The following is a 23,503-nucleotide window of genomic DNA, read 5'->3' as shown; positions in this document are numbered from 1 at the left end:
CTTGTTTGCATCGTGTCCTGTCGACCAACACTGTGTTTGGCCAGTTGTATCGTATTTCACCAGCAGGGGCCACGTGTGGCTCAGAGGTCTGAGGCGCCACAATTCGCTGTGCAGAGTTGCGTCTCTTTGGCACGCCAGAAACCTATGATCGTGGGGTTCGAATCTCGGTTCATCCCGATTATGTCCCTAGGTTTGTTGGTCTTCAGCAACCCATGCTTGTCGTAAGAGGCGACTAACGGGATCGGGTGGTCAGGTTCGCTGACTTGGTTGGTGCATATCATCGTATCCCAATTGTGTGGATCGATGCTCATTATATCAATCACTGGATTGTCTGGTCCAGACTCGATTATTTTATAGACCGCCGTCATATAGCTAGAATATTGCTGAGTGCGGCGTTAAACAACACACCAACCAACCAACTCTCGATTTCACCATACCCATTATCATTGGTTTCACCAAAGTGGTAAACGTCTGAGACCTGCATCACTTCAGGCTTTAAACCCACAGCGGCCGTTGTGTACCTGGAAAACCGTCACACGCTGGTAAAAAACAACTCACTCTTTCACTCACCCACTGTTACATCGAGACCGCCGCCGTGGTCCAGTGGACAGAGCGTCTGACCGGATCGCGAAAGATCGGTGGTTCGATCCCCGGCCGCGTCAAACTAAAAGACATAAAAAGATGTTGTTACCCTGCCCGGCGCTCGGCAACAGGAGGGTAAAGCAAAGACTGGTCGGCTCGGAGTCAGTATACTGTGTCTGAGTGGGGTACTCATGTTAAACTGCGGCATGGTATCTCAGTGAGCTAGCACTATAAAACCGGCATCAGTCCGGGGAGAGACACGCACGCACTCACGCACTCACGCACTCACACACGCACGCACGCACAGCGCAATGTTAAACCCCATTTCGTCTTGCCCCACTTGTCGAAAAACGTGGTATAGTGGTAGAGCGTCCGCCCTCACACCTGTGGTCGCCAAATGCACTCCCTGGTATAATAGCTTCGTTGTTTCTTGCCTGCCATTACACATCCATGTGTACACTCTCCCAATTCAGACCCGTGAAGATCCGGGGTAGAATTGATTCGGACAGAACCAGGCACTCACACAAATATAGAACAGGTAAACGTGACGATCCGGGTTAGAACTAGTCTTCAGCAACCCATGCTTGTAAAAGGCGACTAACGGGATCTGGTGGTCAGGCTCGCTGACTTGGTTGATAGGTGTCATCGTATCCCAATTGCGTAGATCGATGCTCATGATGTCAATCACTGGATTGTCAGGTCCAGACTCGATTATTGACAGACCGCCGTCATATATCTGGAATATTTCTGAGTGCGGCGTTAAACAACAAACAAAAACAAACATCCCCCAATTGAGGGTATTTGATGGACTTGTGTTAAGGGATGCTGTTGTCTTCATGGACGTTGCAGGACGAGTCATGGCCACCCTTTTCACTCCATCTGTTTTCTTACAGCCAGATGTTACGTTTTGTTATATGTTGCCCCTCTCAAGTGTGCACGTTATACAACGTGTCAGTAATTCCCAGTAACGTTACACATCAGCCCCGACGGTTTTATTCTACCTGAACGTGATATATCCTTGTGGAGTAGGAAGTATTGTGGAGGCTATAAAACGTTTACAGGCTCATCAGTAGGGCCTCATAATGCAACCGTAAATCGACCTATCCATGCAGTCGACACTGTCATTTCCTATTGTAAATATAAAAAAACCCATTCATGTAGCCCAATGACAGTGTAGCTCACCTGACTTACTGGGTATTATCTGTGAGGTGACAAAATATGCCTGCAGGGGTCGCATAGTTCAGTGATTACATGGGGGTATCGTTTTATATGTACATGTTCTCAGTGGTTTACAATTATATTTTATGAATATTTTATGTTAAAGTATCACAGTGTCAGTGTGTTACGAAAGAAACATTTGTGCGAGGCTTCATAATCGGACACCTTGTATGCCGTAAAAGGCGCCGAACGGGATCGAGTGGTCAAGCTCGCAGACTTGGTAAATGCATGTCATCGTATCCCAATTGCCTAGATCGATGCTCATGACATCAATCACTGGATTGTCTAGTCCAGATTTTACTATTTACAGACAACCGTCACATAGCTGGAATATTGCTGAGTGCGGTGTTAAACCACCGAATCAAAGAGGCCCTGCCGCCATTATGGGTTTGACTTGAGATAGGAGACCTACCTTTTAAGGTGAGGTGAGGTGAAATTGGGTTTAACATCGCGTCAAAGATTATTGCACTTATATAGCGACGTGCATGCACGTGTGTGTGTGTGTGTGTTTGTGGCTGCTTGTACTGATGCCGATTTATAGTGCTAGCTCACTGAGATACCATGCCGCAGTTTAACATGAATACCCCACTCAGCCCCTTAATGTCGAGCGCCAGACAGGGTAACAACAAGTACCATATTTGAACGTCTTTTGGTATGACGCCCCGGGCAGACGCTCTACCACAAGACCACGGAGGCGGTCTACCTTTTAAGACATAACTTTATACCTACAGGAAATGGAGTCCATCCCATTCGGCTTGTGAACGTGTAACACTATTCTTCTATTTCAAGTTGGCACCGACCATTCATTTTGTGTGCAGGATATAAAAAGTAATCAGGTTTTCATGTGATGAATTCCGTGACTGTTGCGGACTCTACGCAATGCTATAAGTCATTAAAGGCAAATTTCTCAGATTATGTGCTGACTACTGCGTTATCGTTGAGATATTACTACATGTAACCTTAAACACCGACACTTCACTGGCTGTTTTATATCAATCTGCCGTAAAAAAGAAAAGCAAACACTTGAAAATTGGATAAGACCAAATTTACAAACGTTATCAAAACGTTACTAGGCTGAAACAGTCCCCAAACAAAACACAACTATGATACTCGTATCAAATACATCACCAATGCACAACCTTTTCTTGTAAGTTTCATTTGCTACCATCCAACATAGGTGAATACATTTGTGAGTGTGTGAGCTTTTAACAGTATTCCAGTTATATCGCGGAAATGTCAGCTTAATGTGGGAGGAAAGCCCGAAGTGATGCAGGTCTCAGACGTTTACCGCTTCGGTGAAACCCGGGTATGGTGCTGACAAACCTAGAAACATAATCGGTCGAACCGGGATTTGAACCTACAATCATAGGTTTCTGGCTTGCCCAAGGGACGCAACTCTGCACACACACACACACACACACACACACACACACACACACGCCGGTATGTAAATGCAATAATCTTGGAGACGACGTTAACCCCCATTTCACCTCGTCTCCAAGTCCAGAGTTGACTCAGTGATTGAAGACAGTAGGGAGACTCTATAGCGTCACTTATTTTTCCTTCAAGGAGTGACTTACCAAGAAAGTCAGTTGAAAAACTGTTGCCGGTTGTGTGACTTGATGAACTACCGCAACTGCGACGTTGAACCCTATATAGTAGACCAACCTATGACCAGGCTCTTGCAGTTACACGACTTGAGTCCTGTCCAGTTGTCTTCTCACAATGACATATGGTAAGAAATGTTTAATTCGTCAAATATTGATTGTTTTCGAAGCAGCACTGCGACAGAAGTTGACCCCCGCGAAGATCAGGTCTGAATTGGTCTTCAGCAAGCCATGCTTGTCGATGAATGGGAAAATAGGTATTTCACCTACTATTTCTCTCCATGCGACGTTTCGCAAGTGGCACCGAAAACTTATGGCATTAAACTCCATATCCATAAGCCATAAGCCAACCCAGTCTTCCTTGATACCACATCTGTCACGTGAAGATCCGGGCTAGAATTGGTGTTCAGCAATCGGGGAATAAAAGAGGTAATAGAGGTGCCACCATCCTCTTACGCCCCCATTTCACTACGACCACGAATATCCCGAATCACCCCGAATAGGAAAATTTTCGTGTTCGTAGATAAATTTCAATCATTTCTTAAATTTCAAACATTCGTACTGTTCGCGAGAGTTCGTCAAATCAGCGTGAAAGTTTTTGTTTGTCAATGCCCCCCACTGTACTTACAATCTAAACATCTGGTGGTGTTCATGTTCAAAATATAACACCATAAAACCATAAAACTATAAAACAAAAACTATGAAACTATTAAAAGGTGAGTTGCCTGGCTCCCGTGTATGAAGGTCTTGCGTTCGCTACAGGTATGTGTTCAGTTTATGCTCTGTTGTATTCATAGACAGATTAACGTCATATTTTCTGCAAGGACTGTACACGCTGATCTTCCATCTTACAGGTTTAAGACCGATGTTACATTGATGTAATCTTACATTTCTTTGAGCTTGTCATCAAGCTATTTGTTGAAGCAAGTAATTTTTCAAGTATATAATGCCAACATTATATCTTAACATTACAAAGGATGAAGGCACCCTACTGATGTTTAGATGTAGATGTGCATGTCACTCGAGAAGATTCGGAGAAGAATAGGTCTTCAGTAACCCATGCTTGCCGTAAAAGGCGACTATACTTCTTGTAACAGGCGACTAACAGGATCGGGTGGTCAGGCTCCCTGACTTTATTCATGCATGTCATCGTATCCAAATTGCGTGGAGCTATGCTCATGATATCACCGTATTGTCTAGTCCAGACTCGATTTATTACTGACCGCCGTCATATGGCTGAAATATTACCGAAAGCGGAGTTAAACAACAAACACATAAAACATGTCCTTGACATGGCACTGTTTCTTCATTCAGGATGACGATGCTGGTGTATACGTTGGTGTTGACGTTGACGTTGGTGGTAGGCGAGGTCGTCGCTACCAGTTGTACTGGAGGAACCGTGAACGGCTGCAGCACAGTTTTACCATGGGTTCCATTCAAGAAAAGATTCACACCTTCCTGTAACAGGCACGACGTTTGCTACGGATGTGTGAGTGATTTCTAAGACAATATACAATAGCATCATAGAATCCACAAGGGTATAGAGTACTTAGATAAAGGTTTGTCTGCTGTGTGACACGAATACCCAGACTGCGGAGTTATTCTTCCTGGCGACTATTATATACGGTGTGGTGATATGAAAGATTTTATTATCGACGAAAACAGATTTATACCATGTTTAGACGACATTGAGGATGTATCGGATGTATTTCACGTGCCCCGCAGTACCAGAGATGATGTGTGTGATGAATACGGGAGGGATCTGGTCGAATTTGTGTTGTACGTTTTCTGTCCATATTATAAAAGGGAGGATTTGCTGGGGATAAGGACGGATCACTTAGTTGTTTTAAGGAGGGTGGCGCTAGTTTGGTTGACTATGTACGATGCTCTACTAGTTTAATTGATAACATTTCCGACTTTAGCAGATGTACTCGCTGTGAATCAAATCACTTTCCTATGACACTTACCCTCCATGGATGTGACAGACAGACAGGTAGATAATGTTAATGTAGAAATTCTGTTATTATATTTCCTAGATATACATGGAGAAATTAAAAATGTGATGCCTTACGAAATAATGTTTGTCATTGCCTGCACTTCACATGGATGGGTTTATTCATTTATTGTCTTTGAATGTTGATTTAGCTGTTGAAGCTTTGACCAATGCCGTACATAATGGTTCTTATGCTTGTCGACCACCATAGGTAACTGGGGACATATTCTAACACGGAAGACCCGTGAAGGTCCGGGGTAGAATAGGTCTTCAGCAACCCATGCTTGTCGTAAAAGGCGACTAACGGGATCGGGTGGTCAGGCTCGCTGACTTGGTTGATGCATGTTATCGCATCCCAATTGCGTTGATCAATGTTTATGATGTCAATCACTGAATTGTCTGGTCCAGACTCGATTATTTACAGACCGCTGTCATATAGCGGGAATATTTCTGAGTGCGGCGTTAAACAACTAACAAACATTTATTTATATTTATTTAGGTATTTTGTTTACTCCTAGGTTGTAATGGAGAGTGTGTACAAATACCCTTGTTACAAAAGCCAGTAAAGCTCTGTTTGTTATGAATATGTTATTAAAGTTGTTTGCATGTAGTGAGTGAGTGAGTTTGGTTTTACGCCGCTTTTAACAATATTCCAGCAATATCACGGCGGGGGACACCAGAAATGGGCTTCACACATTGTACCCATGTCGGGATTCGAACCCGAGCCTTCGGCGTGACGAGCGAACGCTTTAACCACTAGGCTACCCGACCGCCCCTTTTTGCATGTAAAATAAGACCATTTTGTTATATGGGGTGGAGGTGTGGGGCTTCCAAGAAAGAGCTGTTATTAATAGATTTCATATATTTTTTGTAAATATGTATTGGGTGTTGGTAAACATGTATCGAGTAGTGCAGCTTTAGCCGACTGCGGTAGACATGGACGTTATATATACTCTTCAAAAAATGAAACTTGACATAGAAGTAAAACCACTTTTTGCCAAATATCTAAAATAATTACATTAAATGAGAACCAAATAAGTCAAACAGAAAGATTATGTGTCTATAATTTGCGAAAACACATGCAAAGCACATAAACGTAGCGTTTGGGGATCAATTTTACAGCTTCATCCAAACGCAACCGCCTGTAAAAAACGTGCAGCACAGGATCCTGCATTTAGGCATGCATGCCCCCCTGCTGAATGGGTATACAAATCCACATCAACGGCTGTTCATTCAGTCCTAAAAATGGCAGTAGAGGCGGTGACAGAATGCCAAGACTGAATGCAGCTCAACGGAACAACGCCATTGGGAGATTACAAGCTGGAGCAACTCAGCAAGAAGTGGCCAGGCACTTTGGCGTATCCAGACAGACAATATCCGCACTGTGGACCCGATACAACAACACCAACAGAGTTGACGACAGACCAAGGTCAGGAAGACCAAAGGTGACAACCCAAGCACAAGATCGATACATCCGGCTGCGACACCGCCGAGACGGCACTACCACAGCCACGTCTACAACCACACAGATTCCTGGGGTACGCAGAATATCAGATCAAACGGTACGCAACAGACTGAGGGAGGCTGGACTTTTTGCACGAAGACCTGTTCGACGTCATGTATTGACCCCACGTCATCTAGCGGACCGTCTCCTTTCGGGCCAACAGAGGGTTAGATGGGCACGTGCAAGGTGGAGAAATGTACTGTTTACTGACGAGTCCCGTTTCCTACTCACACGTGCTAATGGGCGCGCACGTATCTACAGACGTCGGGGTGAACGTTACGCCCCCAACTGTGTGCAGCAGGTTGTTCCATTTGGCGGCGGGAGTGTCATGGTATGGGCCGGAATTCATCACGGTGGTAGAACGCCTCTCGTGCATGTGGCAGGTGCACTGACAGGTGTGCGTTACAGAGACTTGATCCTACAGCCTTACGTTCTTCCTCACGTCAACGTTCATGGCGGACAGTTCCAGCAGGACAACACAGGACCGCATATTGCATGTGTTTGTCAGAACTTCTTACAGCACAGCAACATCCGGGCATTACCTTGGCCAGTCCGGTCACCAGATTTGTCCCCGATTGAGCATCTGTGGGACGAGTTGGATCGACGCGCTCGCAGAAGGAATCCCCCGCCCCAAACACTTCCGGCGCTTCTTGATGCACTTCAGCATGAATGGCAGCACATCCAACAGCGTGTTATTGACAACTTGATTGCATCTATGGGTCGTCGGTATCAAGCGGTGATTGATGCACGTGGTGGGCACAACCGATACTGACATTTTCTGTACCCCTGTGACATGTCGTGTATCGTGTACGTTTGTCTGTCTAGGTGACACGATTAATGTTTTGAACATTGTATACATTGATCTTCAAACAGTGTTTCAATTATGGTTTCTGTGTCCTATTTTGAAACAATCGCATTATATCACATTTTGAAAGTCAGTGTCAAGTTCCTTTTTTTGAAGAGTATATATCTACAAAATAGAAAATGATAAATTTCGGGCTGAGGCAACCTTGTCTTGCGAAATCATTCTAGACTTGAGTTGGACTCCTTTTTTAATATAATCTCATGGGTCTGGGAGACACACTGCAGATATTCCTGTGATTGATATTATGAGCAACGAACGATGACGCCGTCTGGTTACGTTGACAGGCCATCAACCACGTCAGCCACATCAACCACGTCAGCCACATCAACCACGTCAGCGAGCCTGACCCCCCCCCCCCCCCCCCCCCCCCCCCCCAGGCATTAAGTCGCCTGTTACCACCAGCATAGACCGCTTTGGGCCAGTTCTACCCATGAGAGGTTCAAACGTAGTCGTTTCTTACAACATGCTTACGAAGTCCTGGTGTCCTCACTGATTTTCACTGGTCCTTTCATTTTATTATGCCTTTTACGCCCAATACAATCACTTTCGTCGTATAATCGAGGCTGGTTATTGTCAGGCGATGACGTTTTATATTTACTTGAACAGGATCCATGTTTCTGCTGGTGGAATCAAATCCCCGAGTTTCACCATAAGCTCAATACAGAGGCGCATCCAGAGTGAGGTTTGTGTGTGTGTGTGTGTGTGTGTGTGTGTGTGTGTGTGTGTGTGTGTGTGTGTGTTAGTGTATGTGAGTGTGTGTGTATGTGAGTGTGTGTGTGTATGTGAGTGTATGTCAGTGTGTGTGTGAGTGTATGCGAATGTGTGTATGTGATTGTGTGTGTGCGAGTGTGTGTATGTGGTTGTGAGTATGTGATTGTGAGTGTGTGTGTATGTGAGTGTGTATGTATGCGAGTGTGTATGTGATTGTGTGTGTGTGTATGTGAGTGTGTGTGAGTGTATGCGAATGTGTGTGTGTGAGTGTGTGTGTGTATGTGATTGATTGTGTGTGTGTGTGTGTGTATGTGGTTGTGAGTATGTGTGTATGTGAGTGTGTATGTGATTGTGTGTGTGTGTGTGTGTGTGTATGCGAGTGTGTGTGTATGTGAGTGTGTGTGTGTATGCGAATGTGTGTGTATGTGATTGTGTGTGTGTGTGTGTGTGTGTATGTGAGTGAGTGTGTGTATGTGAGTGTGTCTATGCGAGTGTGTTTGTGTATGTGAGTGTGTGTGTATGTGAGTATTTGAGTGTGTGTGTGTGTATGTGAGTATTGTATGCGAGTGTGTGTGTGTGTGTAGTGAGTGTGTATGTGAGTGTGTGTGTATGTGAGTATTTGAGTGTGTGTGTGTGTATGTGAGTGTGTGTATGCAAGTGTGTGTGTAGTGAGTGTGTATGTGAGTGTGTGTGTGTATGCGAGTGTGTGTGAGTGTGTGTGTGTGTGTATGTATGTATGTGAGTGTATGTGTATTTGAGTTTTTGAGTGTGTGTGTATGCGAGTGTGTGTAGTGAGTTTGTGTGTGTATGCGAGTGTGTGTGTGTAGTGAGTGTGTGTGTGTATGCGAGTGTGTGTGTGTGTGTGTGTGGTATTTTTTACCCCTCCATGTTAAAAATGCTGGATCCGTACTTGATATAGACATATAGCTTTTAGTCTAAATAAATCAGTATTTGCACGATGGTGTGACAATGTATGTAATCTGTAACCTTGCGGCTCTTCACTCGCGGGCGGCTGTTCACGAGTGGACATGGAATACGAATATGTACAGAAAATATTGATTAATAAACCATCTTGGTTATCTAGACAATCTGGTATATTTGTTTCAGGGCGTTCAGTTCGGTAAATCCAGACTCTGGTGCGACAATGTGTTCAGGACAAACATGATAAGATCTTGTGGATGGTGGCACATCGCTCCCTGCAGGGTATCGGCTAACGTCTACTACACGGCTGTCCGCCTCGCTGGCAAAGACCGTTACCGCACGAAGCCACATTATTGGTGTGGAGAGCCATGGGTCAAAGGCTGCCTCTAACCTAGAAGGCAACTATGTACATGTACGTTATCAATAAAATCAACACTCAGCAATATTGTAATTAGTCTGTAGCGAGCCTGACCACCCGATCGCGTTAGTCACCACTTACATGCGTATTCGCCTTTTTACGGCAAGTATGGGTTGCTGAAGAGTGAGTGAGTATGGTTTTACGCCGCTTTTAGCAATATTCCAGCAATATCACGGGGGGGGGGGGGGGGGGGGCACCAGAAATGGGCTTCACACATTGTAAACAGAGAATCGGGAATCGAACCCGGGTCTTCGGCGTGACGAGCGAACGCTTAACTACTAGGCTACCCGACCGCCCCAGGTTGCTGAAGACCTGTTCTACCCTGGACGAAAGATGACGTAACAATATTATATATCCATAGTAATACGATTGCAAATACGAGAAATTAAGAACACAACACGTGGATGCGATGACACATTGAAAAATTGATGTATTTCACAAAGAGTGAATGAGTATGGTTTTGCACCGCCTTTAGCAGTATTCCAGCAATATCACGGCGGGGGACACCAGAGAAATGGGCTTCACACATGTCGGGAATCGAACCCTGGTCTTCGGCGTGCCGAGCGAACGCTTTAACCACTAGGCCACCCAACCGCCCCCTATTTCACAAAGAATGAACGATAACAATTTTAACAAAGTATTACAGTGTAATTACATGTAGGATTGACAAAACGTGAACAACACCAATTAGTTACTTCTTAATTCCTGAATGTTTATAAAATTGTTGTGTTCTTGTCGTGCCAACATTGAAATCAGCTCTGACCATTAAGTGAGTGAGTGAGTTTGGTTTTACGCCGCTTTTAGCAATATTCCAGCAATATCACGGCGGGGGACACCAGAAATGGGCTTCACACATTGTACCCATGTCGGGATTCGAACCCGGGTCTTCGGCGTGACGAGCGAACGCCTTAACCACTAGGCTACCTGACCGCTCCCTGACCATTAAGAGAAATGTGACATACAATAAGCTTAACGTTGGCCTCTTGTTCGATCAGTTGAGGTTGTCCAATTTAGTATGAGCCATCGTATATATTTAACCCTTACCCTGGAAATATCGGGTTGAGTTATCGATATTGATCCAAATGAAAACTGAATTCAGACCAACACGTGAAAACACTGTTTGAACCAAAGAGAGGTTCACGGGTGCCCTAGTCACCCCAGAGTTGCGGCCATTGGAAACGTATCCTAGATTCACCATGGGTTGTCAGCACATCGCCCGTGCTCGTGTATAACACCTGCATGGCTTTTGTACTCCCCCTCCCTACCCCCCCCCCCCCCATCCCGCCCCACCCCCACCCCCCACCCCCACCCCACCCCACCACTCCCAGCTATAACATATAAATTCTCTTAAGCGGCGTTAGACCTAACCCACATCCTTATTCTTCGACATAGCACAGAAACAGTTCTTACCTTGTCAGTCAGAATACGCACCGTCACGTCAACAGGTGTATATTATGCTCACCTAAATCCTCCATTAAATCTTCGCAACACGTACTAAATATTCAAAATATCGATCTGTCAAAAGTTATTAACCCACTGCGCTATAACAACGCATACTAAAGATTATAATCAAACTGAGTGTGTGACATTATTGGATTCAGTGTCATTTATAACCAAATTTAGGGGGCACGGGGGGCACCGGGGGCCCAGTGGTCTAAGGCGCCGCGATTCGCTGTACAGAGTTGCGTCCCTTCGGCACGCCAGAAACCTATCATTGTGGGTTGGAATCCCGGTTCGCCCCGATTACGTTTCTAGGTTTGTCAACACCTTACCCGTGCTCGTGGGTTTCACCGAAGTGGTAAACGTCTGGGACCTGCATCACTTCGGGCTTTCCTCCCACATTAAGCTGACACGCCGTGATATAACTGGAATAATGTTAAAAACGGCGTTAAACCCAACTCACTCACTCACTATAACCAAATTTATGTTATTGTTCACTCTTGAACATTGTGACTGTAAGGTATAATTAGTGATTAGAGAAATCTGATTTTGTCTGATTTTGTAGTATTCAAGTCATAGAGGAGTAAAGTTTAGATACATATTGAGCACTACATGCGTGTGTCACTTTATACGTTTGGTTCAGAAGACACACATTTGTATTAATATACTTAAGTGAGATCATATGTTTGACCTCAATGTCTAAATGATGAACTGACTGCCATTTGATCATTAATGCAGGGTTCTAGATACGCTGCAGCAGTCAAATTAGCAGTCAAAGTGGCTATCAAGATTTGAAACCTGTGATTGACCAATCGAACTCGAGGATTTTCCAGGTTTCATCGTAGAATGTGTGTTTTGTATTATTCACGAATTATATCACGAAATACAATGTCATGAGGATGACACCAAAGCTATCATTATTTCTCTACCTCTGAACGATGCATCCGGTCACGGTCTTAGAAGTAAGAAATCATTTATAGCAACAGCACAGTCAATTAGGAGGGTATTGTCCTTTTTGAATAAATCATTTACCACCAGCGGATTTGGCTTTATTGACTTATATACGACCAAAGTCACAAAACCCTTTCCATATCTATAAGATCCTTCAAGAACCGGGGTATAATAGGTCTTCAGCAACCCATGCTTGCCGTAAAAGGCGACTATGCTTGTCGTAAGAGGCGATTAACGGGATCGGGTGGTCAGGTTTGCTGATTTGGTTGATGTATGTCATCGTATCCACGTTGCGAGGATCGATGCTCATGACGTCAATCACTGTATTGTCTGGTCCAGACCGCCGACATACAGCTGGAATATTGGTGAGTGCGGCGTTAAACAACACAGTAAAACACACACCAGACCATGCAGAATTTATTTGGTTGATGCATGTCATCGTATCCCAATTGGGTGGATCGATGCTCATGATGTCAATCACTGGATTGCAAGGGCCCTGAGCTGATGATGAACCTAACCAGCCTGACTGTGCCAGGACCACCCAGATCCTCTTTGCTGCATTATATGTTTTAATCTGTACAACAAAATAAAAATAAAAATAATAAGAGACACAATCCTCTCCATAATCATGACGAATCTCTGCATGTTTAAACTAGACAGCCCCACCTTTGAAAGTACTTACAATACCATCTGAACACCTGGCACGATGTGGGTAATAATCAAGTCGGGCGTGTGTTTAGTATCTGGATATAAAAGCTGACGTGGATGTCTCTCATGTGCACACATTGTTTCGTCGATACAGGTATGTGTTCATTTTAAGCTCTCTTGTTATTCGAAGAAGGAATAGCTTAATATTATTATGTCCAAATTTCAAGCAGCGTTAGTGGGAAAGAAATCCTCAAGCTCATCTGGCATATCAGGTTTAATGTCAGTAGTTATGTTGTTTTTTTTGTTTTTATTTGTTAAACGCCGCATTCAGCAATAGTCCAGTTATATGACGGCGTTCTGTAAATAATCAAGTCTACGCCAGACAATCAAGTGATTGACATCATGAGCATCGATCCACGTAATTGGGATCGATGACATGCATCAACAAAGTCAGCGAGTCTGATCACCCGATCATGTTAGTCGCCTCTTACGACAAGCATAGTCGCCTTTCACGGCAAACATGGGTTGCTGAAGACCCATTCTACCCCGGATCTTCACGGGTCTGTCAGTAGTTACATTCATGTTTTCATCATTTATTCGTGCACCATAACATAGGGATCTAGGCAATATTTGCAATTGAAGCAACTACTGTTTCAGTTTAAATGGCAGTATAATACATTTAACAAGAGTGGTATAAACCAAATTGATGTTTGGATTTACAATACCTTTATATAGCACTAATTCTTCATTAATTCAGATGACAATGCTGTTGTATGCGTTGACCTTGGCATTGACGTTGGTGGTAGGCGAGGTCGTCGCTAACGACTGTACTGGAGAACACGTGGACGGCTGTACTACAGTTGTAGAATGGGTTCCATTCAAGGATAGATTCACACCTTCCTGCAACAGGCACGACATTTGCTACGGATGTGTGAGTGATTTTCATTCAAAGCCAATGAGAAACACACCTATCTATTTATATAAACAAATGCATAGGTTTCTCTTATCGTCGGTTGGAATCCATCAGTCGACCTGAATATAATATCTGTTTGTCAGCGCCCTACCCATGCACTTGAGTCTCACCAAAGAGGTAAATTTCAAGAGTTTGGGCTGTTATCCATCATAATGCTGAATAACTATATAACTGAAATACTGTTCAAAACGTTGTAAAACAAACTCACTCACTCACTCACTGTACATATGGACGGCTGGAGATATGTTTCCGGAGTGAATCTGTGACCGCTTTTGACGGATGATTGAAACGTATATGAATACCCTTATATCTGAAGAAATATAAATTAATAACATTTTAGAATAGGTTTATTTGTTGTTTAACGCCGCACTCAGCAATATTGCAGCAATGTGACGGCGGTCTGTAAATAATCGAATCTAGACCAGACAATCCTCTTACGACAAGCGTAGTTGCCCTTTGCGGCAAGCGTGGGTTGCTGAAGACCTATTCTACCCCGGATCTTCAATAGGTCTTCATCAACCCATGCTTGCCTTAAAAGGCGACTATACTTGTAAGAGGACACTTACAGGATCCCTGACTTGATACTTGTCATCGTATCTAAATGTGTGGATCGATGCACAATCACTGGATTGTCTGGTCCAGAATCGATTATTTACAGACCGCCGTCATATAGCTGCAATATTGCTGAATGCGGAATTAAACAACAAACACACAAACTAATAACCTTTCAAAAAATGAAGTAGCATTTCATAAATGTGCAACAATCATTGTTATATTGAATGATTTTGTTAAGGGTAAACAATCTGTTGTATTTGCTTCAGGTTGTAAAGTTTGGTAAATCCAGACTATGGTGTGTTATCTTCAAGACAAACAGGACTAAGGCCTTCTCTGGGGGGTTATTAATTCCAGTAGGGTATCGGCAATGGTGAAGTGACGTTCCTTTTGCGATTTATTATATATATTTGCTATATATAATTAGCGGTAAACAATCAGGCGTATTTGTTTCAGGGTGCGAAGTTCGGTAAATCCAGACTTTGGTGCGACGATGTCTTTAAGAAAAACATGATGAAGACTTGTCCCGGGTTGTTGTTCGCCGATACCTGCGAGGAGACAGCAGTCCTGTACTATAAGGCTGCGCACAACTTTGGCGTGAATCATTACAGGGAGACACCCAAGGCCTGGTGTGAAGAGGAATGGGTGAAAAGCTGTCTCTAACTTAGATTGCATCAGCGTACGTCCACATTGCCAATAAAATCTGCATGATCTGGTGTGTGTTTTACTTTGTTTGTTATTTAACGCCGCACTCGCCAATATTCCAGTGGTCTGTAAATAATCGAGTCTGGGCCAGACAATCCAGTGTTTGACGTCATGAGCATCGATCCTCGCAATTGGGATACGATGACATGCATCAACCAAGTCAGCGAGCCTGACCACCCGATCCCGTTAGTTGCCTCTTACGACAAGCATAGTCTCCTATTACGGTAAGCATGGGCTGCTGAAGACGTAATCTAACCTGGATCTTCACCAGAAGTGTGTGTTTTACTGTTGATTAAAATACTGAATAGACAAATGTGTTGCACCAGCACATACGCACATACGCACATCACACAGGCACTTGCATATCGAGACACGTGAAAATCCCGTCTTCAGCTTCAGCTTGTCGAAAGAGGCGACGAACGGGATCGGGAAGTCAGGCTCGCTGAGTGGGTTTGACTCATGTCATCGTAACTGACTAGATCGATGCTCATGATGTCAATCACTGCATTGTCTAGTCCAGACTGGCTGGGATATTGCTGAGTGCGGAGTGCGGATTTCAACACCAAACACAAAATCGACAATCCATTAACTCACCCTATATATCTGAATACAATTAGCCACTACACATTTTGTGTTTTGGTTGTTCTACAACGCCGCACATCAGCATTCCAGCTATATAATGTCTGGACCAGATTATCCATTAATCACACTTTTTCCGGATTTTAAACGAAGCCAGCTGTGACACGCTTCAACCTCAAATTACCATTTTCCAAGATTGACATTTGTTAAATCCTTGATATGTATGATCTCCAGGTTGTTGTTTATGGTATTTGTTAAAACTTGCAAATTTGGGGGGGGGCCCTATTCACCGTACAGATATGTAAAAGCCAGTTTCAGTTGACCCCATGTGCTTTGCTTTGCAGGGGCGGTCGGGTAGCCTAGTGGTTAAAGCGTTCGCTCGTCACACCGAAGACCCGGGTTCGAATCCCGACATAGGTACAATGTGTGAAGCCCATTTCTGGTGTCCCCCGCCGTGATATTGCTGGAATATTGCTAAAACCATACTCACTCACTCACTCACTCTCAAGAACGAGGTCCAAAGCGTGTGAAATTCTGATCGTGCTTTCAGCACCATGTTTACGCGATTTTACGACCGCTTCTTCCGAAAATGGACTGTGCTTTCGTCTTCAGTATGACAATTTTCATATAAAAGATATCGGCGATGAGTCTCCAGAAAGGTATTATATATAGCGTGCTTCATGGAACAGATTGTAAGATTGACTTTGTCTATAAAGTTTCACCCCGTATATGTGACTTACATAATAAGCTAATTACACGAGAAGTGGAGTTTTGCACGTCTATTACATAAACAGACGGCCAAAAGAAACCCTACCATAGTTTTAAATCACTCTTGTTTATAAATCCACAAAAGATAGATGCATGAAGTATAATGTATTGAAAAGATCAAAATCTCAACGAAATCAACCATTAAAATGACAGTCATACAATGACAATGTGTGTGACTGCTTGTACTAGTCCGGACTAAATGCGACTTTATTGTGCTAGCCCGCTGAGATACCATACCGCAGTTCAACAAGAATACCAAATTAAGACACATTTTACTGACTCCGAGCCGACCACTCCTTGTTTTAGCCCTTTAATGCAGAGCACCAGGCAGGGTAACAACAGGTACCATCTTTCTTTATGACGCAGCCGGGTATCGAAACCCGAACCTTCCAATCTCCTGGAGCACGCTCTTCCACTAGACAACGGAGGCGGTCTCCTAAATACAGAAGATCCCACTGAGCACACGACCTGTCAGCAAAGATGCCAGACATTGTTGACCTTTTCCACCATGGTGATCCTGAATCTTACCTCGAAACTTTGGGTCCGTCTGGAATCCCGGACGGTGTGAAGGTTCGATTCGTTTGTATCAAATATACTTTCACAATATCAGTTGAACTCAATTTGAATAGCATAGTCTGTAACAATATGTTGATGAAAGTTCTTGTGGCTCAAATATTATGTAACAATGTATTGGTTGAAATTTTTGTGTGTTTGTATCACAGTGTCTTTTTTCACAGATACAGTTGGTGAGTTGGGTTCAACACTGTACATGAAACGCAGGAGGTAGATGTCTAGTGTTTTAATTCTTTGCTGAAACCCAGCAGCAAAAGAAAGGATCTGACATTTACGTTGTAAATTGTGGCACCTTTGGCCATTTCGCCACGAAATCTGTGTAGCTGCTGACCATACATCATTCAGATTCATAATGATACATGGTGTGATTTAATCATTCCTGGCTGACTGGAAGTACCATGTAGGTTCAACGTGTGAATCCCATTATTGGTGTCCACCGAAGTGAAATACTCACAATACAAGAGCAACACTTGAAGGCCTGTGAATTCATTCTCCATTTACACGATCTTTAATAACCTACTCTTACCCTGTACACTACTGCTTTTAGCTACTTATATCTGTGGCGATCCTTTCCTGCTGAAAGTAACAGGTTACAGATATACCCTATAGAACAATATTTCTTCAGCACGGACCTGGCCAATTAGGTTTCGAGTTCACACAAACAGCTTGATGTGAAAATTGTCTCCGTTGATTATTCATGAAATACATTGGAGACATAAACCAAACAAAATTAACCCGCTTGACATTATGATAAGTGCAAGTGTGCGCTGTTTTCTGTGTGTTTCAAGGTGTAATGTTGGGGTTTTCGCCAGTAACGTGACTTTGGTCATGAACAAAAGCATATGCAGCATTGTCAAACTGACCCAGTATACATCATACTTGAATAATGCTGAATGTCTGCTGTTCGATCAAAGGTTTCATCATTGTCAGGTAGAATAACTGCCCTTACTTTCCTCCTTGACTTTTTACGCCATGTTTTTACGCAACGACGCATTCGCGAGAAGACCGTTTCAAGCAAGAATAGTAAAGTATCTTTTCTCACATCATTTTAATTTTAATAGCTATAGTGTAGTAACACTATATTTTACATTTTTTCTTTTCGCAAAATGTCTTTACATGACACACATATGCTACAAAGAAAAGCATCAACGGCGAGAGTGAGTGAGTATGGTTTTACGCCGCTTATAGCAATATTCCAGCAATATCAGGGCGGGGGACAGCCGGAATGGGCTTCACACATTGTACTCATGTGGAGATTCAAACACGGGTCTTCGTCGTGACGGGCGAACGCTTTATCCACTAGCTACCCCACCACCCCATCAACGAGTAGAATCTAGCTAGATGTGCATTTATTCTCACCTGCATTCCTGATACGTTGACTTATGAATGTGACTGTAGCATGCAAACATTCAGAAAGGTGTGATAAATGTAGCTAACATGCATAAATGCACATCTGTTTTACAGTGGATGCTTAATAAATATATCTTTTGTGGAGAGGTTGGTGTGTACGGCTGTCCATGTGAACGAGTTCACTACAAACGAATTACATACAGTTGTTATTGTCATATTGTATTTGCCGCAATAGTGTTATAGGCAACTACTTATTGACGACACGTCTCATAAATGCACAGAGCTGCTCGTGTATTTCCGCGTTTCTGATCTATTCTTTGGCCTTGTCTAACCCGAATATTCGCAAACTAATTGTTGTATACAATAAAGCAAAACCTACATAATCGGTAAACGTTGCAAACTGACATATTGAGTGGTATTGTGGGAGCCACACAACATTTTATGTCACCGGGAAGAACGGAAATTGATGCGTGTAGAACAATTTGACAACAAATTTATTCCGAGTTATTTCTCCGTGCTATTGTTTGTGGCTGGGAAATCCCCGTGCTGTCATTGGTAAACACCACGCTTTTTCAGTCCCCAACATAAATGAGTTCTCTCTCAGAGTTACGATAAGTATCGTATCTTTGTACGATATAAGACAGGTTCAGATAGTATCGAAGATATCTTATCTTTGATCGTAAGGTGTTAAGATCGTTTCGAAAATCTAGGCCCAGCATCATATACAAAATGACAATCTGCAATGTCAAATTGCCATGACACACAGTCTATACAAGTATGCAGCACGACACTAGAGCGAGTAAGTATGGTTTTAAGCCGCTTTCAGCGACATTCCAGCAATATCACGGCGGGGGACACCAGGCATGGGCTTCACACATTGTACCCATGTGGGGAATTGAACCCGGGGTGTTTAACCACTAGGCTACCCCACCGCCCCGTACGACATCAGAGACTGGGATGAAGATCATAATGCTCTGTACACTTGGTGTTTGACATCCAAGGTACCAAGAGGGCTGTTTAACTCACACAAAGGGTATGTCTTGGGACGCAAATCCTGATCACGTAGCTACAATAGGGGAATACGTAGAAGGTGAACATTATGCGTTTTTAAGTACTTGATGCCCAGAAATCTTAAAACAAAATGTATTTTGACATTGTAGAATAGAAACATTATCAGTCCGGACTTTTTCTCTGTTGTAAACACACGCGGCTATTCTGAAATCTGAGCAGGGCCGGCTTATGGAAGGCTTTATAAACAAACGTAAAAGAAACCAAGTTCCACGTTTTCGAATATTTTCTCAAAGGAAGTTAACCATTTCACGACCAATGTTTCTCTTAATGTGTCTACAGACTCTGCACGGGTGGCCCAGTCGTCTAAGGCGCCGCGATTCTCACTGCACAGTTGCGTCCCTTGGGCACGCCAGAAACCTATGATTGTGGGTTCGAATCCCGGTTCGCCCCGATTATGTTTCTAGGTTTGTCAGCACCATACCCGTGCTCCTGGGTTTCACCGAAGTGGTAAACGTCTGAGACCTGCATCACTTCGGGCTTTCCTCCCACATTAAGCTGGCACGCCGTGATATAACTGGAATAATGTTAAAAGCGGCGTAAAACCCAACTCACTCACTCACTCAACCCCCATAAGAACTAGGACTTTACGAAGAAAGTGTTTTCCCAAATAAAACACTTGTTGTAATTGACCACTTTCCAAATGGCATTGTACATTGTACAAGGGGAGGGGCATTATATAAAATGACCCACCCCCACCTCCTTGTAATAAATGACCGATCCCTTAAACGACATGCATAAAGCAGCGGTGATCTATTCTTTTATTCTTCTCCGGCTGATCAACAATACGGAAACTAATTAATGTGTCTAAAGCATAAAGCTATATTATCGAAACACTAACATGGGAAGACAAGAAACCAAATGGCCCCGGTCCCGGCATCAGTCCGGACTAGTACAAGCAGCCACACAAACACACACACGTACATGCACGTCGCTATATAAGTGCAATAATCTTGGACGCGACGTTAAACCCAATTTCACCTCACCTCATATAAACATTTACAAAGTATTATCATTCCATGCCCATCAACATTTTGTACATCATGTGACATAATCGATCGCCCCGAAGGCACGTATGAATCGATCAAGGGCGATTTAAATATGCTATTATCGATTCCAAACAGCTGTGGAGAAAGGCCGGGACATGCTGCGTGAAGAATGTACAGATGTTTATTTCCGTCAATGCCAGCTGACAGACCAGACTTTGTAAGTACTCAGAAGTCACCTTCTGTTTGTTAATGAATTTCCTATTTCATTTGTTTTCATTTCATAACTAAGTATGACGTGCTACTTGCCAGCATAATGTTGTCAGTTTTTACGCTCTGTGCTCCCTGGCACTTACTTCTGTAATGAAGGTGAGGTGAGGTGAAATTGGGTTTAACGTCGCGTCCAAGATTATTGCACTTATATAGCGACGTGCATGCACGTGTATGTGTGTGTGTGGCTGCTTGTACTAGTCCGGACTGATGCCGATTTATAGTGCTAGCTCACTGAGATACCATGCCGCAGTTTAACATGAATACCTCACTCAGACACAGTATACTGACTCCGAGCCGACCAGTCCTTGTTTTAGCCCCTTAATGCCGAGCGCCAGACAGGGTAACAACAAGTACAATCTTTTAACGTCTTTTTGTATGACGCGGCCCGGGATCGAACCCTGGACCTTCCGCTCTCCGGGCGGACGCTCTACCACAAGACCACGGAGGCGGTCTCTGTAATGAAAATTATGGGAGCTTCGGGTGCTATATACCATTAGAGCAGGGCATGCTTACACCTTTCGCGAACACCTGATTTCATCACTGGGGTCCATTCATATACTTGTCATCACTAGTTTACGTTTTGCTCCCTATGAAATCTATTTCAGCAGTTGTTCTCAGGCTTTGACGTTTTGAGAACCAAGGAGAAACGTGGAGAAATAAATATACGCAGTAATGTAGTGCGTCACGTTTTAGTTGTAGAATGTTTCAAAATCGTCGTACCTTACATAGCCTCAGTCAAAATACGTATGTAGAGGAATTAAATTACCGGAAATTTAATATAGACCGAAAGTTACCCCGTGGAGACGTCGGGTTAGACTTGGTCCTCTGACCGGAAGAGGTGACTTAGTGGATCGGGTGGTTAGGCTCACTGACTGGGTTGATTGCGTGACATGGTAGTGTGGATCTTTGGTCATATTATTAATCAATGGATTGTATAGTCCAGACTCGATTGTCTATCGTACAGAAGGAGTATTTCTGAGTGCGTCGTTAAACAACAAACAGCGGTAGTTACGTATGCGACACGCTGTTAACAGGAATTAGGTTTTGTTTACGTGTTCAAACAAGTATCAAAGTAAACACTGTTGACTAATAAAGGGTTAACTCTATACTTATGAGGTGATTACAACATATATGTAATAGCACTGATTGATAAAGGGCTAATTGTATGATTGAGTGTGTGAGTGAGTGAGTGAGATTACATGTTTACTGACATAGGCAGTATTTCAGCCATATTATGAGCGCTTACAAACTTTAGTTATTAAAATACAATGATATCCACAAAGGACAGTAAAATAGCCAGAAACAAAACACAGAAGTATATTTAAAACAGGTTCGAGAAATAATACTATACTTACAAAGAGTTAACTCTACACTGATACGGAAATAATACTATACTTACAAAGTGAGTGAGTGAGTGAGTTGGGTTTAACGTCGCTTTTAACATAATTCCAGTTATATCGCGGCGTGTCAGCTTAATGTTGGAGGAAAGCCCGAGGTGATGCAGGTCTAAGACATTTAATACCACTTTGGGGAAACCCACAAGCACGGGTATGGTGCTGACAAACCAAGAAACATAATCGGGGCGAACCAGGATTCGAACTCACAATCATAGGTTTCTGGCGTGCCCAAGGGACGCAACTCTGCACAACACTGACTAACTCTGCCTTAGACTACAGAGTGATGAAAAACACATGAATTGATCACAAAAAATCTGTACTCACGCCCTAAAAACACGTCCTCCCTGTCAATAAGCAGCTTATAAATTATAAACTGCCGGGGGAAAGAAATTATACACTTGAAAATTGGATTTGACCCAAGGTTACGGACGCTATCAGAATGCTTCTGGATTGACCTGGAGTAAGATACTCATTGACATGATGCATGTAATATCGCCTATGATACCCGTTTCAAATACTTCAACATCGATATACCATTTGTACTTGTTTGTTTTTAATTTTTAGCCACCATCAAACACGGGCGTATATTGTCTCTTGTCCCGCAGATTATGTATGTAAAAGAACGAAAAGAATGCTGAACGATTAGCATCGCCATTAATTATTTACGATCAAACGGACCCCAGTCACTCGCTTACCGTACGCTGAACGTGCATCCAAGCACGAGGTGTTGCTTGAAAACAGGAATACGAAGAAGAAACATATATAATTATTGCGTCGCATGTTGTATATAATTCAAATATCATATTGTAAATAATTAATAAAAATAGGTTATATCTGATATTACGGCCTACGAGACACACACTATGCAGCATATACGTATAAACGTTAATTATATGCAGATGTACTTATATAATAATGTCTATTTGTGGCTTTCACAGTGTAATTATAACAAGATATACTTTTCTTCGCTGTAAGTAAAAAACTACAGCTAGCTAGGAAATATACATCAGTGCTATGTAGGTTTACTGACTATGTCTTGGAATGGATGTTAGAGGTAGTGAATCTATCTTGTGTCTAACCTTGTGCTGAAGCACCATAGCCCAAGTCTTGTAATTGTTGCAGCCTACCAGTAGTTAGACAGACGCGACTCTATCCAATCAACAACGAGAGTGTCACGGGAGGTGACAAATAAAACGCCGTGTTTTAATCGGGCAAGGCGACAGATGTTCCGGAAACCACCCACTCCCATAATGCAAAACTCAGCAAGTCTTATTATCCCCGGACAAAAGGAAACGGCTTCAGACACTATAGCCTTCAGCCCTTTGTTCACTGTAATGTAATCGATACGTCGATGTGGATCATTGCTACTTGATGATCTATTTCTAATAACTGTATCAGCTGGATGAAGCTGTTGCTAGTAA

The 23,503-nt window shown here is 43.2% G+C and overlaps 1 protein-coding gene across 1 annotated transcript; it reads left to right on the top strand.

The window, feature by feature from the left end:
- The first annotated feature begins 4,240 nt into the window (after positions 1–4,240).
- LOC124111818 (conodipine-P1-like) lies at positions 4,241–15,099 on the top strand. Its single transcript, XM_048384156.1, has 4 exons — positions 4,241–4,261; positions 4,722–4,896; positions 13,616–13,789; positions 14,840–15,099. Exons 2-4 carry the CDS (start codon positions 4,723–4,725, stop codon positions 15,044–15,046), a joined length of 555 nt encoding a protein of 184 aa, XP_048240113.1. The 5' UTR covers positions 4,241–4,261; position 4,722; the 3' UTR covers positions 15,047–15,099.
- The last annotated feature ends 8,404 nt before the right edge of the window (positions 15,100–23,503 follow it).

This window comes from Haliotis rufescens, unplaced genomic scaffold (assembly GCF_023055435.1).
Source record: "Haliotis rufescens isolate VD_foot unplaced genomic scaffold, xgHalRufe1.0.p SCAF_5, whole genome shotgun sequence".
NCBI lineage: Eukaryota > Metazoa > Mollusca > Gastropoda > Lepetellida > Haliotidae > Haliotis > Haliotis rufescens.
This window is presented reverse-complemented; position numbering and strand designations above follow the sequence as displayed.

Coding starts and splice junctions, on each gene's coding strand:
- LOC124111818 (XM_048384156.1), top strand. CDS start 4,723: ATGACGATGCTGGTGTATACGTTGGTGTTGACGTTGACGTTGGTGGTA. Junction 4,897..13,615: donor ACGACGTTTGCTACGGATGT/GTGAGTGATTTC, acceptor TCATTAATTCAG/ATGACAATGCTGTTGTATGC. Junction 13,790..14,839: donor ACGACATTTGCTACGGATGT/GTGAGTGATTTT, acceptor TATTTGTTTCAG/GGTGCGAAGTTCGGTAAATC.